Genomic DNA, 15,000 nt, shown 5'->3' on the forward strand with positions numbered 1-15,000 from the left:
ATATGAATCATGTAGCTGCTATAGTTCAGGTCAGGTCAGGGGGAAGGACTGATAACTAATAACACGTCTGCACTGAGCAGCTGCTGCTTCACACAGGTAACACAAGAGTGTGTGTGTGTGTTTGTATGGGTGTGTGTCTGTGTGAGTGTGTGTGTGAGAGTGTCTGTGTGTGCGTTTGTGTGTGTTTGTGTGAAAAGAAGGAATTTTAAAGAGCAAAGTTAAATTTAGTTTAAAGGTTTTTTTATTTTAAATTTCTCCCTTTTTTATTGTTATTTTACTTTTTCAAATTATCATTTTAACTTTGCTTTTTTAATTTTAATTATAATATTTATAATTCGATAATTTGCATGTTCTCTTTTGGCTGCTAATTTTAATAATGAATAAAAGTTTATTTAACAATATTTTTGTCACTTTTTCAGTTTTTTTTGGTCACTTTTTTCAGCGTTAAAAAAAAGAAGAAAATTGTCGATTGTTTTTCCTGCGTTTTTGTAGCTTTTTCCAACAATAATTTTTTCAAAGTTCTGATATAGAAAGTTTTCGAAAAATGGGTCAAATTTGGCCCGAGGACAACAGGAAGGTTAAGTCAGCGTAATAATTACCAACTTTCTGAGTTCTACTTGGTTCTGGCTGATAACATCATTTAAGACCTAACAGATTGTATTCAACTGAAAGGATTTAAAACTACTTAAGTTTATAACTTAAACTTTCAGGACTGTGGCTCCAATAAATGTTTAGTGATAATAATAATAATAAATGTAAACTATTTGCTTTTTAATCATGAATAAAAGTGAAGACATGAGATCATCTTAATGCTCAGCTTATTTATTTATTGTCACCGTACAGCAGATAAACTGGAGATAAATCTGACTTTTCCTCCACGTTGCAGCGAGCTGTGACTGCTTTAAACCATCACAGACCATAACAAGATTTACAGACATCAGCTGGTTTTATTTCCAGTTTCAGGAACATAAGACCTGCTGTGAGATTAAATGCTTAATGACAGAAAGATGAAGAAATGAGAAGAGATGAGCTGATATTCTGCTGGACGTTGGTCCTGGAGAACTACTGCACAGGACGGATCTTCATGCTGAGGCTCTTCAGGGAATAGTTAAAACCTTTCCAAGTGGGCCAATCCACTCCAACATAACCGACAGTGGCGTCAGCCCCCCAACGATAAACACCGTTTGGATTTGCAATGTTACAGGTGTTGTACCAGAACGCCCCCAGGGTTAGTTTGGCACAGTTCCCTGAATAGGAGTCCTGGTCTTTGTCGAAGGTGGTGAACTTCTGTCCGTTATGATAACTCAGGGAGTCTCCTACAGAAACACAACAAGTGTATAATCACAACATTATGATACTACTAACAATGATATATATATATGTATTTTTGGAGTGTATTTCCTCCAGTAAATACCACAGTGTACTTCTCTACCTACAGTAAGTATAACTAAATAATAAAACTATTGTTTAATGGCTAGATATATATACATATATATATATATATATATATATATATATATATATATATATATATATATATATATATAGCTAGATATATATATTTAGTAGGTGAACTTGGCACACGCACACACACGCACACACACACACAAACACAGACACACACACGGACACACACACACACACATACACACGGACACACGGACACACACACACACACACACACACACACACACACGGACAGACACAGACACAGACACAACACACACACACACACACACACATACACATGGACACACACGCACACACACATACACACGGACACAAACACAGACACACACACACACATACACACGGACACACAGACACACACACGGACACAGACACACACACATTTCCCCCAACCGTCCCGTTCTTCTTTTCCTAACCCAACCGTCCCGTTAGAATCGTGCTGTGATCAAGAGAGAAAAATGTGCTGACCACGACGACAAAAAACAATATAAACATGTCCGTGTACACAAATCAATAGATTGAAACTAGAAAATGCATTTCCTGCAGAAAATGCGTGGGAATGCTGAATAGCTGAATTGCTAAAGCTAAACTGGTTGAATAGCTTAAATCCGTAAGAAGAAGTTGAAGTAGTGAGAATAGTTGAAAAAGTGGAAATTGGTTTAATAAGTATGAATTTCATTAAAAAGTTAAAAGTTGACGCTAAACTGAATTGTTGGCTTTAAAAGTTGAAAAATGACAAAATATGTAGAACATTGTGAGATCTGAGTATATGTTCTAACTGATAATGACTCACATGTGCAGAAATATGAAACAAATTGTATGAAAAATCTTAAAGCCCAAATGCATTGCACCGCACTGCTGAAAAATCTGAAAAATTGTCGGATAGGGAAGCTAAACTGCATTACCTTAAAAGGCTAAGAGCTGAAATACATTTCTAGAAAAGCTGGAAGCTAAACTGTAATACTGTCAAAAGTGGAAGGTCAAATAAATTGACTAGAAAAGGCTGAAAGAATAAATACTTTATCAGACATATACACTGCATAGAACGAATAAGCATCAATCTAGCTGAGATGAAATGTGAAATATATTGACTGAAAAGAAGGGGGCTGAACAACTTTGCATTGAAAACGAAAAATGAAATGCAATTATGACAAGGATGTTGAAAAAATGTTTGATTCGTATTAAGGCATCAAAATTGCCTAAATGTGGATTGTTAGTTTATTATGTGATCTGAAGTTTACTGAAACAATGTAAGTCTGAGGTCTTTAAAATAACTTTTAAATTATGTGTGTGTTTGTGTGAGGTGTGTTGTGTGTGTGTTTTTCTGTGTTTGTGTCTGTCTGTGCATGTGTGTGTGTCTGTCTGTGCATGTGTGTGTGTGTGTTTGTCTGTGTGTCTGTGTGTATGTGTGTCTGTGCGTGTGTGTGTGTGTGTGTTTGTCTGTGTTTGTGTCTGTCTGTGCATGTGTTTGTGTGTGGCGTGTGCATGTGTGTGTGTGTGTGTGTGTCTGTGTGTCTGAGTGTCTGAGTGTGTGTGTGTGTTTGTCTGTGCTTGTGTCTGTCTGTGTTTGTGTGTGTTTGTCTGTGTGTCTGTGTCTGTACATACACACTCTGTTTAATCAATAAAAAATCCTTAAATGATCACTAAACTTAAACAGCTTTTTCACAAAAACTGTAAACGATATCAACCTGAAAAGCCACATCTTGATAGCTGAATATTTTGTGAACATTTTAAAGTTTGTTTGGCGTCTGTAGGTGAAAGTATGAAGGAGCTGAAAATGTTGGGAGCAATAGAAGATTTTAAGGAGTTGAAGACTGCTCTCATTCACTTCAATGTTAAAAAAAAGTGTTAAAAAGCTTAACATTTTAAAAAGTATAAACAGTAGAAAAAAAGATGAAGAAGTCCCATCATTAGCTGAAAGAGCTGAACATTTGAAAAGTTGAATGGTTTAAATAGGTGAAAGTATGCAGAAGTTACAGAGAGCCAAAAAACGTACGGAAGACGAAATAAGAACTAGAAATTGCATTTCCTGCAGAAAATGCGTGGGAATGCTGAATAGCTGAATTGCTAAAGCTAAACAGGTTTAATAGCTTAAATCCGTAAGAAGAAGTTGAAGTAGTGAGAATAGTTGAAAAAGTGGAAATTGGTTTAATAAGTATGAATTTCATTAAAAAGTTGAATAACACCACTAATGTATAAAATAATTTATTTTCTAACTGGAATTATGAATAAGTATGTAAGACTTATAAATGCTGTGAGAAACATTGATGAAAATGCAGAAATATGGAACAAATTGTTTGAAAGACAACATTAATGGCTGAAATTCTCGTCCTTAATGTGGAAACCTCACCTGCTCCTCCATTAGTGAATCCAGAAACATGGAGTTTGTATCCGGAGGACTCTGGCTCGATGGAGAAAGAGGAGTAACGAGCGAAAGCTTTGTTTCCTCCAAAGTCCTCCATATCGACCAGCAGCTCGTACTTTCTCTTCAGAGTCAGGTGGTAGAGAGACTCCAGACCTGAAAACAAACAAACATTTAGAAACAGTTTCATGAAGACATGACTGTTAGTTTAGATTAATTTCTCACCGAGCCAGTACTCTCCAGCAGCGATACCAAAGCCGGTCTTGTATCGATCCCAGCCCCTGTAGAAGGTCACCGTGCCGTCCATCCTCCTCTGGAACACCTGGGGGTGGGGGGTTAACTAGATAAACACGCAAGATATCTGACAGCTCCTATTTCCAGACAAGGATTTTACTGGAATGTGATTTATTGTGAAGGAACTACAGGAAGTGTTGACTTCAGTTAAAGTGATGGTTCGGAACAGAAGAGATATTATAATTAAAGTGATGGGAGTAATTTCACCCTAGGGTCCTTGCACCATGACCTCGAGCCAAACACCCCCCCAGAAGCTTTTTTCACCTGGGTCTAACATTGGGAGAGTTAGAGTAGAGTAGCGTTATCACGCTGAATAGCTTAGCACAGCGCTAATGGACCATTGTATTCGGTAGTTACCCCACTAATACTGCACGAAATGATACCAAACTTCTACACTAGTACAAATAGGTTATATACTCATAAAACGATGGATTGTAAAGTTTGTAAGTACACCAGAAGTGTATGTAAATAACACTTGCCTGTTGGCTTCTCCTCTCTGCTGCTGCTGCTGCTGCTACTACCGGGCAGTAAAAGTGCTTATGGCCATCTACAAATTAAAACACCGAAAAGAGATATTTATTAATTTAACTTTTTAAATAAGTGCTGTAGTATAACTAGCAGGAGACAAGTTATAATTGAGGTAAGTTTGGAGACATTACCTTATTTAATCATTAAATTAATAAATATTTTTGTTGTATCTCTTTTTGGTGTTGTAATTTGTAGACGGCCCTTAAGCACTCTTACTGCAGCAGCAGCAGAGACGAGAAGCCAACAGGCAAGTGTTATTTACATAAACTTCTGGTGTACTTACAAACTTTCCATTCCATCATTTTATGAGTGGATAACCTATTTGTAATACTGTAGAAGTTTGGTATCATTTCGGGCATTATTAGTGGGGTAACTTACAAGATACAAACCTGGATCCATTAGGCCCTACGCTAAGCTATTCAGCTGATAATGCTACCCTACGCTAACTCTCCCAATGTTAGACCCAGCTGAAAAAAGCTTCTGGGGGGGTGTTTGGCTCGAGGTCATGGTGCAAAGGACCCTAGGGTGAAATTACTCCGAACCATCACTTTAAAATACTCACCGTCCACCGTCCTCCTTCTGAGACCATGTCACAGTACACCTACACACACACACACACACACACACACACACACACACACACACACACACACACACACACACACACACACACACACACACACACACACACACACACAAACACACACAGAGACACACACACGTATAACTTAATGTGGACCTTTAACTAAAACTGTATCCAAATTTACATGAATCAGTTCTACTACTTCACCTAATCAACCAGAATTAACACATAGGAGACAACATAGCCTATATGTATTTATTTAGCAGTAACTATTGGCCTGTTCAGCACCAATGCTGTTGCTGTCCACGCTGTCTTTGGTGCTGAAATATTTTAACTTGACTGGAAAGCTGTTTTCATTGTTCTTTAATACCAATTTGTCCGACAATGTGGCTTTTCTTTGTGATTTATTGGACATAGGCTAACTTGGCTCAACAAGTGACACATTACAACATGGATTTATAGCTATTTTAGAAGTTTTTAACAAATCACCTGGTAGCAGGTGGGCCTGTGATGAAGCTCTGTCCCCACTGTGCTGAGAGTCTAGCTCCGCCCCTGTTGTTAGTCCTGTTCAGTTCAGTTCAAGTACTTTAAACAAACTTTTTGGGGGTCATTTCTTAATGTAAACATTAACCTGGTGCATTATAAAAAAATAGGTGAGGGTTGCTTCTTGCTTTCACAATTTACAGCAGAAGTTCTCTGAGAATCTCTTTAATATCAAATATAAACTGGTAGTGTGACCGAAATTTCCCTAACCTGACTGATATCAAATAAGTGATATTAAGCCATGATCTGAAGGTCAACCTGCGTCCCAGAGAGGATGAAGTGTACCTTGACAGCAGACGTGGCTCCGATGGGATAGATGGTGTACACTCCACTGGGTCGGCTGTTGTCATTGTGGTAAATGTCACTGCAGTCTACCGGCAGAACGACCTTCTGGCAGCTGGTCAACAGTGGAGCCAGCAAGACGAGGACGACTGAAACCAGCTAGAAGAGAAGAGATATTATAATTAAGTTGATTCAGTTGGTATCACTCTAATGCACAGCTAGAATACTCTGTAAAGCAAGCTGAAAACTTTTGCTACCCCTGTCCAAATATTGGGGCCACAAATGATTAAAATTTGTTTGCCAAACTATCAGATATAATGTTGAAAACTTACCTTCATGGTCAGATTTCAGCAGAAGTGATCTGATGAAGATCCTGATGTCAGTGTGTCTCATCGCTCTGATGTCTGTGGTGTCTCTCTCGCACTTTTATACTGTTAAGGTTAATAAGTTACTGAGCAGCTGCTGTTTCACACCAATAAAACTATAAACGGGTGGAAACATGTCCTTGAGTGTGTGTGTGTCTGCCATTGGCTTACACAATGTTGGCACCCAAGATGTGTGTGTGAGTATGTGGGTGTGTGTGTGTGTGTGTGTCTGTGTGTGTGTGTGTGTGTGTGTGTAAGGGTGTGTGTGTCTGTGTGTGTGTTAGAAAAATATGATTTACATACTTTTATCTCTCGTTAATATTAAAACTGTTTGCACAAGAATAAAATATTACACTGATTACTCTTTTCTGTCTCAGTTAAATTAAACTCTTTGCATAGTAAGAAACCAAAACCCTGCTAGCTCTCACAAGAGAACATGGAACCATTGACTCTCTTGTCTGAGCACGGTGTGATGCTGAGGAAAGAACATGCACTCTGACCAGGTACCAACTGACCACATCAACTCTGTATTATAGGGCTGCAGCTATCGATTCTTTTAGTAATCAAGTATTCTACCCATTATTCCATCATTTAATCGAGTAATCAGATAATAAATACTCAGTAAGAAATACTTAGTAAACAGCAATAATAAATATATTTATTATTGCTGTTTACTAACAAAAAGGAGACAAGTTTCCTTTTTTAGAAAAAGCTACATTTTTTATTGCCAAATTCCAAGACCCTTCAAAAGAAATACATTTTTGGTGACCCAAATTTTAATCTTTTTCCCCCCCTTCCCCTTCTTGTATCTGGCTTTTTGCACTGAATATGCAAAAGAGCTGTTCACTAACCAGAGGGTAAATGTGACGGTACAAAGCTTACAGCAGGGCTATTTATACATCACCGACATGGTCCGATGACATCATTCATGTGCATATTAAATAGCCATGCTCCGGCTATTAGCAGAGTAGCATGCTGTAGGCTAGTTGTGTAGAACATGGCTATGTGTGTGTGTGTGTGTATCTGTGTGATGTAAAAACAGCATTTAAAGTGTGATCCCAAACATAAATGATGGTTAAGGTTAGCATTAGATTAATATGAATCATGTAGCTGCTATAGTTCAGGTCAGGTCAGGGGGAGGGACTGATAACTAATAACACGTCTGTGTGTTTAGTCTCATGTACACAGCGCTGATCAGCTGCTTCACACGGGAACACCTGTGTGTGTTTATATGGGTGTGGGTGTGTGTGCGACTGTGTGTGTGTGTCTCTGAATGTGTGTGTGTGTGGCTGTTTGTGTATTTCTGTGTGTGTGTGTGTGTGTGTGTGAGTGTTTGTGTGTGAGTCTGTGTGTGTGTGTTAGGGCTTTGACTTTTGCCCAAAAATCATATTCAAAATTTGTTTGTTTATTAATAATCGAATATATTCAAATATTGTATTAATAATAATATTAACAATATTTTGACCATCAATTGCCTTCAGTAAGACCTATATTTTTATCAAACTTAAGTTGTATATGTTCTGTCCACCAGAGGGCAGACAGTGATGTTTACAGAAGAAAAACACAATTATTAAAGTCAGACCCTGGACTAAATACCAACAGTATGCTTTAAGCTTTCACCGTAGCCTACGTAAGTGGTCTGATGGTTATACTTGTGCGCTGGTGTGTGCGTCGAGCCGGGCATGTGTGTGTATGTGTGTGTGTGTCTGTGTGTGTGTGTGTGTGTGTGTCAGTAGCTTCCGCTAACACTGTTAGCTTCTCCTCACAGGGTAAGAAGCTCCGGTTAGCAATGCGTTTATGTTGTGTTTATTTGTTGTTTAAACTCTGTAAACAGACAGCAGGTCAGACACTATACACTATATAAACTATATAAATATTGATCTGTTGTGTGGCGTTACTTTATTACAGAAAAGATAACCTTACATGTTCAGGAGTTAAACACATCTCGCGATATTTCTCTCCACAGAACAACAGAAGACTTTAGAATAATAACTAACTTTAATGTCACCGTTTTAGGGGAAAGATCCATAAACACGTTGGTACTTTTTGACAATTTGTGAGTTTTTTACTGAAACATGATCGACCGAATTACTATTCGATTATTTTATTAATACATTTGTTTTATAACAGTAACAGCAGGTGGAGATGGGACATTTTCGTCTCTTTTTTGACATCATCTTATTTACACATCTACTGTTGATCTATTACTGTTATAACTATTACTGCTATAACTATCACTGTGATGTCTGTAGGAAAAGCTATGAAAATATTGTTAAAAGGGACGAAAACATTTAAAATTGGGACAGAAACCTAAAAACAAACATTCACGTCTCATTAAAATGTTCTCGCAGCTTTAGAATGTTTTATTTTTTTAATGCCGTGTTGTTGTAGTTATTTATGTTGTAGTCCAAATATAATTCTCTGTGTTAGGACTACAAATGAGACCAGCATGCAGCTGATGTTGCAGCCAATCAGCTTTGGTGTTGTTGGAGGGAGTCTCTTTGGGATTTTATACTGCAGCTATGAGGAAGTGAAAGTGTAGCGATACTTGGCTTCAAAGAAACTGAATTTAGGGCAAAAATCCAGCTGCTACCAACATACCTGAAGTAGTGATAGACAGATTTTATCGGCCGGCTGATATATTGGGCCAATATTTGCATTTTTACGTGTATTGGCATCGGTCGATACGCAGCTGCTGTGTTCGCTGATAGTTTTTTCCCGGCATTATTTACAGACAGGCGTCTGGCAGGCTTCTAGCACCATGGCAGTCTTAAATTACAAATCAAGCACTTTATTTCAATGGCTACTTTTCAGGTTTATTGTTTTCTTAAATTACTTAAATGTGTTGACAAAGGAGATTTTGTGATGACCTGATTATATCTGTCTTATAATATGTCAGCAAGCAATGCAACATCAAGGCTGTGTTGGAGATGTAGATGAAAGCCTTTTACCCTTGCACAGTTAACCGTATGCATTGCACCCATCCATATGATGCACACTGCACAGTTAACCGTATGCATTGCACCCATCCATATGATGCGCATTGCATACATAATCTGGGTGATATGAATCTGATCTGTGTTTTTGTTTATTCTTTTTAAAGAAATGGCAGAGCAGATTCTGAAAACAAATCCAGTGTGGCAGGGTTTACATTCTTTTGATATAAATTGAGGGAGCAAAAGCAGTATCGGCTCCAAATATCAGCTCAAGAAAATCAGCAGCCCGTAACGGTCATCGGCTAAGGCTGATGAAAAACAAATCCATATCGGTCGATCCCTAATCTGAAGCCTTTAAACTGGGAATGCTGGAACTCCACCTCCACCCAGCTGGCTTCATTCAATGAAAATTCAATGAAACTAATGAACTTCCAAGATGGCGCACGGTTGGTTGGGCTCCGTGCTCCTCTTGCTTTTGCCTTTCAAAACTGGCAATTATATGCACTCTGATGGACCATTTACTGGCATCAAGATTAATAAGCAGCAAATACGTGAATATGTTAACAAACCATAAGCCGTAAGTAAGAAGGATAAACAACACCAACAAATGAAATGTCGGCGTGGAGCAAACAAGCAGCGTCAGCGTTCAGACCTGCTGTTCACCTGTTTGGTGTGGCTTCTTCTGCTGCTAATATTTGGATCACTTGTCCTAAGGATTCCACAAAACGAGCCTAAGAGGCGCTCATAACTGTAAGACTGATTATACTAAGAGTAAAGTCAATGCAACTCGTACAGTCGAGTATAAGTGAATAAACAGGGACACTATTGTCAATATAAAAACTTTGCAGTCACAAGCAATAATAAAGCAGAGACAATATTTATTTTTCCAGACAGTAAATCATGCGAAAATAATCTGGGATCCCACAGTAAAGCCTGAAGGGCCGTTCACATTGTACGCGGCACGCGCTGCGCTCGCCGCTAGGTTGTCCTATTCCCAAATATATTTGTTGTGCTTGCCGCCGGGCTCAGCGCAAATTTACGTCATACATGCGCCAATATTTGAATGCACGTCACGCCTGCGTCCGGTGTTTACATCAGACGAGCAGTACGCGACATTATGTAGGATACACAGTAGTGATTTGATGGCGAAGATGTTTCTGTCTTTGAACCAAAAGAAAGCACTTGCCCTGGTTGTGAGAAGAAGACAGAGGAAGGCACCCGCAGCAGCAGCAAGAAATGTGTGGGTGCACGAGACCCTCGGGTCCAGAGAGCAGTTGGGGGAATTCCGGCTGCAGGAGCTCCGCTTTCACTGTGACCGGTTCCAGGGGTCATTTTGGCTCAACAGGGAGCAGACAGTCTGCCTGGCCTACGATTTCGCGGATGGGTTATGAATGCGTTTTCATTTCTAAATAAAATGTAGCAACACTATGTGTCATTGCATGTTTACATACATAAGTAAGATGTCTGCAGTTATTGCAGTTGGGTATAATAAAGCTAAGCTATGAGCCTGAATTCATACATTCATCATCATTCATTCATACTCTGGAAATCACTTTGTTTAATGCATATGTGCAATTAATTCCTCCAAAACTGGAGCTTACACACTTGGAAATGGGTCGTTATTCTGTGTAACGGCCACATACCTAACTACCTATATGTGAACTTCAATGAAAACGAACATGACTTGTGTCAATCGGTCCAAACATATTTTACTTCATATAAACATACAAATACATCCTACAGATGCCAGTATGGAGCGGTATATCAACTTGGTATTTGGTTTTCGCAGCTCACAACAGTACACTTCTTTTCAGTTGCTTTGGCACATTTCTCAGATCAGAGATGACAATGATGTTTCACATAGGGAATAGTGCTCCCTTTCATGTGCATTGTTCATTACACTATACTTCCAGAGTGAACTGTTAAATATGGACAACAACAAAAAGCAGTTTGACTATCTTGGTATGAACAACGGCGTAAGGACTTGTCAGTTTGATTGGGTCATTGGTATAAATACTTGCTTTGGACATGTAAAAAAAATATTTCAATCAAAATACACGCTTTTGCAGGTCAGTCACTATGCGGTGCAGTTTACACCAATTGTTTTAAGAAATGCACTCACTGTTGTGCAAATGCAAATTATTATTTAACAAATGCACCAACGTATCTGAGAAAAAATGTAACATAGTTGATTGTATTTCAGTGGAGACATGTCCATGTTGTTTTCAATCTTTGAATGATTTAAATTAGGAGGCTACAATAAGCTACACATCTGGCATTATGGTGGAAATATGCACCACAGCATAGTTTTGCGTCCGGGGTCTCTGTACGACCTCAAACTTGTGTCATACAGCTCCGGGAGGTCGCTGACGGACAAAATCAACCTCTCGTCCATGTTCCGTTTGTGGATTCACGTGTATTCGGTGTTTACTTTTTTCTGTTTTTTTCAGACACCTGAATGCACGTCACAGCGCACCGCGGCCGCTCTTGCGCAGTTCAAAGTTGAACCATGTTGAACTTTGACCGCGGCACGCGCAAGAGCGGCCAGCCGCAAAATGCCGCTTGCGCTGCGCTTTGCTCAACGCAGCGGCTGGTTCCAATCTAGACTATTTGTGCATAGGTGAAACATGGATGCATGATAAAATCCCCACCTCAATGATAGAAGTCCCGGGATATAAGTGCTATAGAAAGGACAGGGTTACTGGTAGAGGAGGAGGAGTTCTGGTTTACATTAAAGACTCCTTTAAGACCAAGGAAGTTCAATTAGATGACTCTTTATCACTTGAAAGTCTTTGTGTAAACGTGGCTCTATCCCCACGCATGATGTTTAACATCCTTGTGGTGTATAATCCACCATCTAGTTGCCTACAAACTTTTTATCGAAACTTGGAAAACATTTTCAAATCTTTTAAACCGAACAGTGAGGTACTTATTTATGGAGATACTAATGTTAATTGGTTAAATAAATCCAGTAGGAAACAACTCAAAGACCTAATATCAAAATATGACTTTCATCAATTCGTAAATGGACCGACTCGCTTGACAAAAACATCACAGACAGCAATAGATTTAGCTTTCTCAAATAAGCCGGAAAGAGTTTTAAAAACATACAGTCTGGTGTGTGGCTTATCAGATCATAACATGATATTAATTTCCAGAAAACTTTCAAAAAAACGTCTAAATGAATATAAATATGACCGAAAGGCAACCAAGTTAAAAATATGTTATCATTCAACCATTGACCCACATTATAAATGTCTCGATTAAAACTGGAATATTTCCAGATGCTTGAAAAAAGTCACTGGTAAAACCAGTCTTTAAGTCCGGGAACACCACAGACGTTAGTAACTATCGACCAATCAGTCTAGTTCCGGTAATGTCAAAAATATTAGAAAAAATTGTCTTAGAACAACTAACTCAATATTTAGAAATACATCAGTATATACACCCTCATCAGTATGGTTTCAGACAGAACCATTCTACTGAAACAGCTATCTGCGCATTATTGGAAAATGTTGTGCAGCCGCTTGATAAAGGAAACATCGTGGGTGTAGTATTCCTGGACTTAAAGAGGGCATTCGACACTGTAAATCATAGCCGTCTTATCTCGAAACTATCATCTTATAATACATCATACCGGGCATTATCATGGTTCGAGTCATATTTACAGGGTCGAGAACAATGTGTAGTTATTGATTATGCAAAGTCTGCCCCATGTAAAATTACGACCGGAATCCCGCAGGGAACCATACTGGGGCCTGTTCTCTTCAGCCTGTATGTGAATGAGCTGCTTGAAGTATGTCCTGAAGTTGGCATTCAGATGTATGCCGATGATACTGTGGTTTATGTGTCCGGCAGGAGCCCTGTTGTTATCGGCAGTACATTGACTAAAAGTCTTGAGAAAGTGTCTGATTGGCTAAACAAATCATGTTTAACACTTAATTTGAGGAAAACTAAATCTGTGTTTTTCTATAACAAGAAAGCGGATAATAAATAACCTTAACATTAAAATGAATGGTGAACGCATCGATCAAGTAGAAGAAGAAAAATATTTAGGAGTGATTTTAGATTCGCAGCTAAATTACAAAAGTCATATTAAAACCATTTCAAGAAAAATTAAGGTCAGTATGAATTGTTTCAGATTGATCAGGACCAGTTTAACATTTGAATGTGCTCATGTCTTTCTGAACACTATCCTGTCCCATCTGTCGTACTGCACCACTGTTTGGTCCCAGGCTAGCCAAACTACTCTAAAACCTATTGAGGGGCTTTATAACCGTGCCCTAAAATTTTTGGATAACAAGCCCATACGATTCCATCACTGTTACATTTTAAATAAATACAAAATTTTAAACTTTGTTAATTTTGTTAATCTTAGATACATACAGTTGTTTTTTAAATGTTTAGCTGAACCACTTTGTAAATTCGTGAACAGGTTGGAATCTTCAAGATCCACAAGAGTTGCTGCATGTGGAGACTGTAAAATTCCATTTTGTAAAACCTCTTTTGCCCAAAATGTTTTTTCCATGAAGGGAGCCAAACTGTGGAACTGGCTCCCTACAAATATAAAGGCTATACCCAAATTGTCCACCTTTAAAAAATTAGTAAAAGCAATGTTAATACAGCAGCAGCAGTGTGATCATGCCATATGAAATACATAGCTGTGTGTTTGTGAGGTGCGCATCTGTGTGAGTCCGAGTTAATGTGTTTATTTACTACACTTATTTTTATTGCTGTTAACTGTTTTTTTTGGACATTTTATTGTATTAACTGTAAAAATTTGACTTCTTTTATTACTTGTACTGTTAAAAGGGTACTGGGACAGGTGTTGCGAATTAGCCATGGCTACAAACACTGTGATACAGGCATCGGATTGTTATTTCTGTAATAATCTATTTTTTTGAACTCTGTCCCTATTTAAATAAACTACAAATAAATGATGTCATAAAGGTCTTACATTTCATTCATAAATTTCATTCATAAAGGTCTTACATTTCATTCATAAAAGTCTTACATTTCATTCATAAAGGTCTTACATTTCATTCACAAAGGTCCTAACCCGTGTGTTTGACCGTGTGGTCAAAACATTTTTTTTTTTTCATCATTTTCGTCCCTTTTTTCCGACTTTTTTTAGTTTTTAGTTAACACCAACTTACTACCACTAGTTTTACATTACTTTTTGGAATTCATGGTCAATAAACCTCATTTATATGCAATTATACCTAATATTATATAACATATTTTGACTGATAGTTAAGATCAAAGGAACGTATGTTGAGTTTAGTCAGGATACTGATTTAAAATAATTTCAATTTTCACCCCAAATTCAATGAAAGTGATCAATTATATTTGCAGAGAGCGTTGTATGGAATCCATCCTTTTTTGTGGTAATTTGGTTAAAAAGAAACCCATATTTCTGATATAGACATTTTAAAAAGGGGTCAAATTTGCCCTGAGGACACCAGGAGTCTTAAAAAGTCTTCATTTGGTTTAGACATTATGGGATGGTTTTGACATTGTGGCTAATAATCAAAATCCTTATAGAGAAACCTGCACAACCATTGTGACAGTTAACGCGTCCTTGGTCAGTATAACTCTTATCAGGTCAATTCTCTAAGCACAAACAGATATTTGGAA

The 15,000-nt window shown here is 38.1% G+C and overlaps 1 protein-coding gene across 1 annotated transcript; it reads right to left on the reverse strand.

Moving 5' to 3' along the window:
- Nucleotides 1-806: 806 nt before the first annotated feature.
- On the reverse strand, nucleotides 807-6,496 carry LOC120567797 (microfibril-associated glycoprotein 4-like). The gene is made up of 6 exons (XM_039814840.1): nucleotides 6,395-6,496; nucleotides 6,066-6,221; nucleotides 5,217-5,255; nucleotides 4,058-4,154; nucleotides 3,821-3,988; nucleotides 807-1,316 (listed from the first exon to the last, which is right to left on the reverse strand). Exons 1-6 carry the CDS (start codon nucleotides 6,398-6,400, stop codon nucleotides 1,063-1,065), a joined length of 720 nt encoding a protein of 239 aa, XP_039670774.1. The 5' UTR covers nucleotides 6,401-6,496; the 3' UTR covers nucleotides 807-1,062.
- Between the last annotated feature and the right edge of the window lie 8,504 nt (nucleotides 6,497-15,000).

Source organism: Perca fluviatilis, chromosome 11 (assembly GCF_010015445.1).
Source record: "Perca fluviatilis chromosome 11, GENO_Pfluv_1.0, whole genome shotgun sequence".
NCBI lineage: Eukaryota > Metazoa > Chordata > Actinopteri > Perciformes > Percidae > Perca > Perca fluviatilis.

Excerpts from the sequence above, each read along its gene's own strand:
- LOC120567797 (XM_039814840.1), bottom strand. Across the intron at positions 4,155-5,216 it reads CAGAAGGAGGACGGTGGACG|GTGTTCCAGAGGAGGATGGA; the intron begins GTGAGTATTTTA and ends CCCCACCCCCAG. Across the intron at positions 1,317-3,820 it reads ATTCACTAATGGAGGAGCAG|GAGACTCCCTGAGTTATCAT; the intron begins GTGAGGTTTCCA and ends GTGTTTCTGTAG.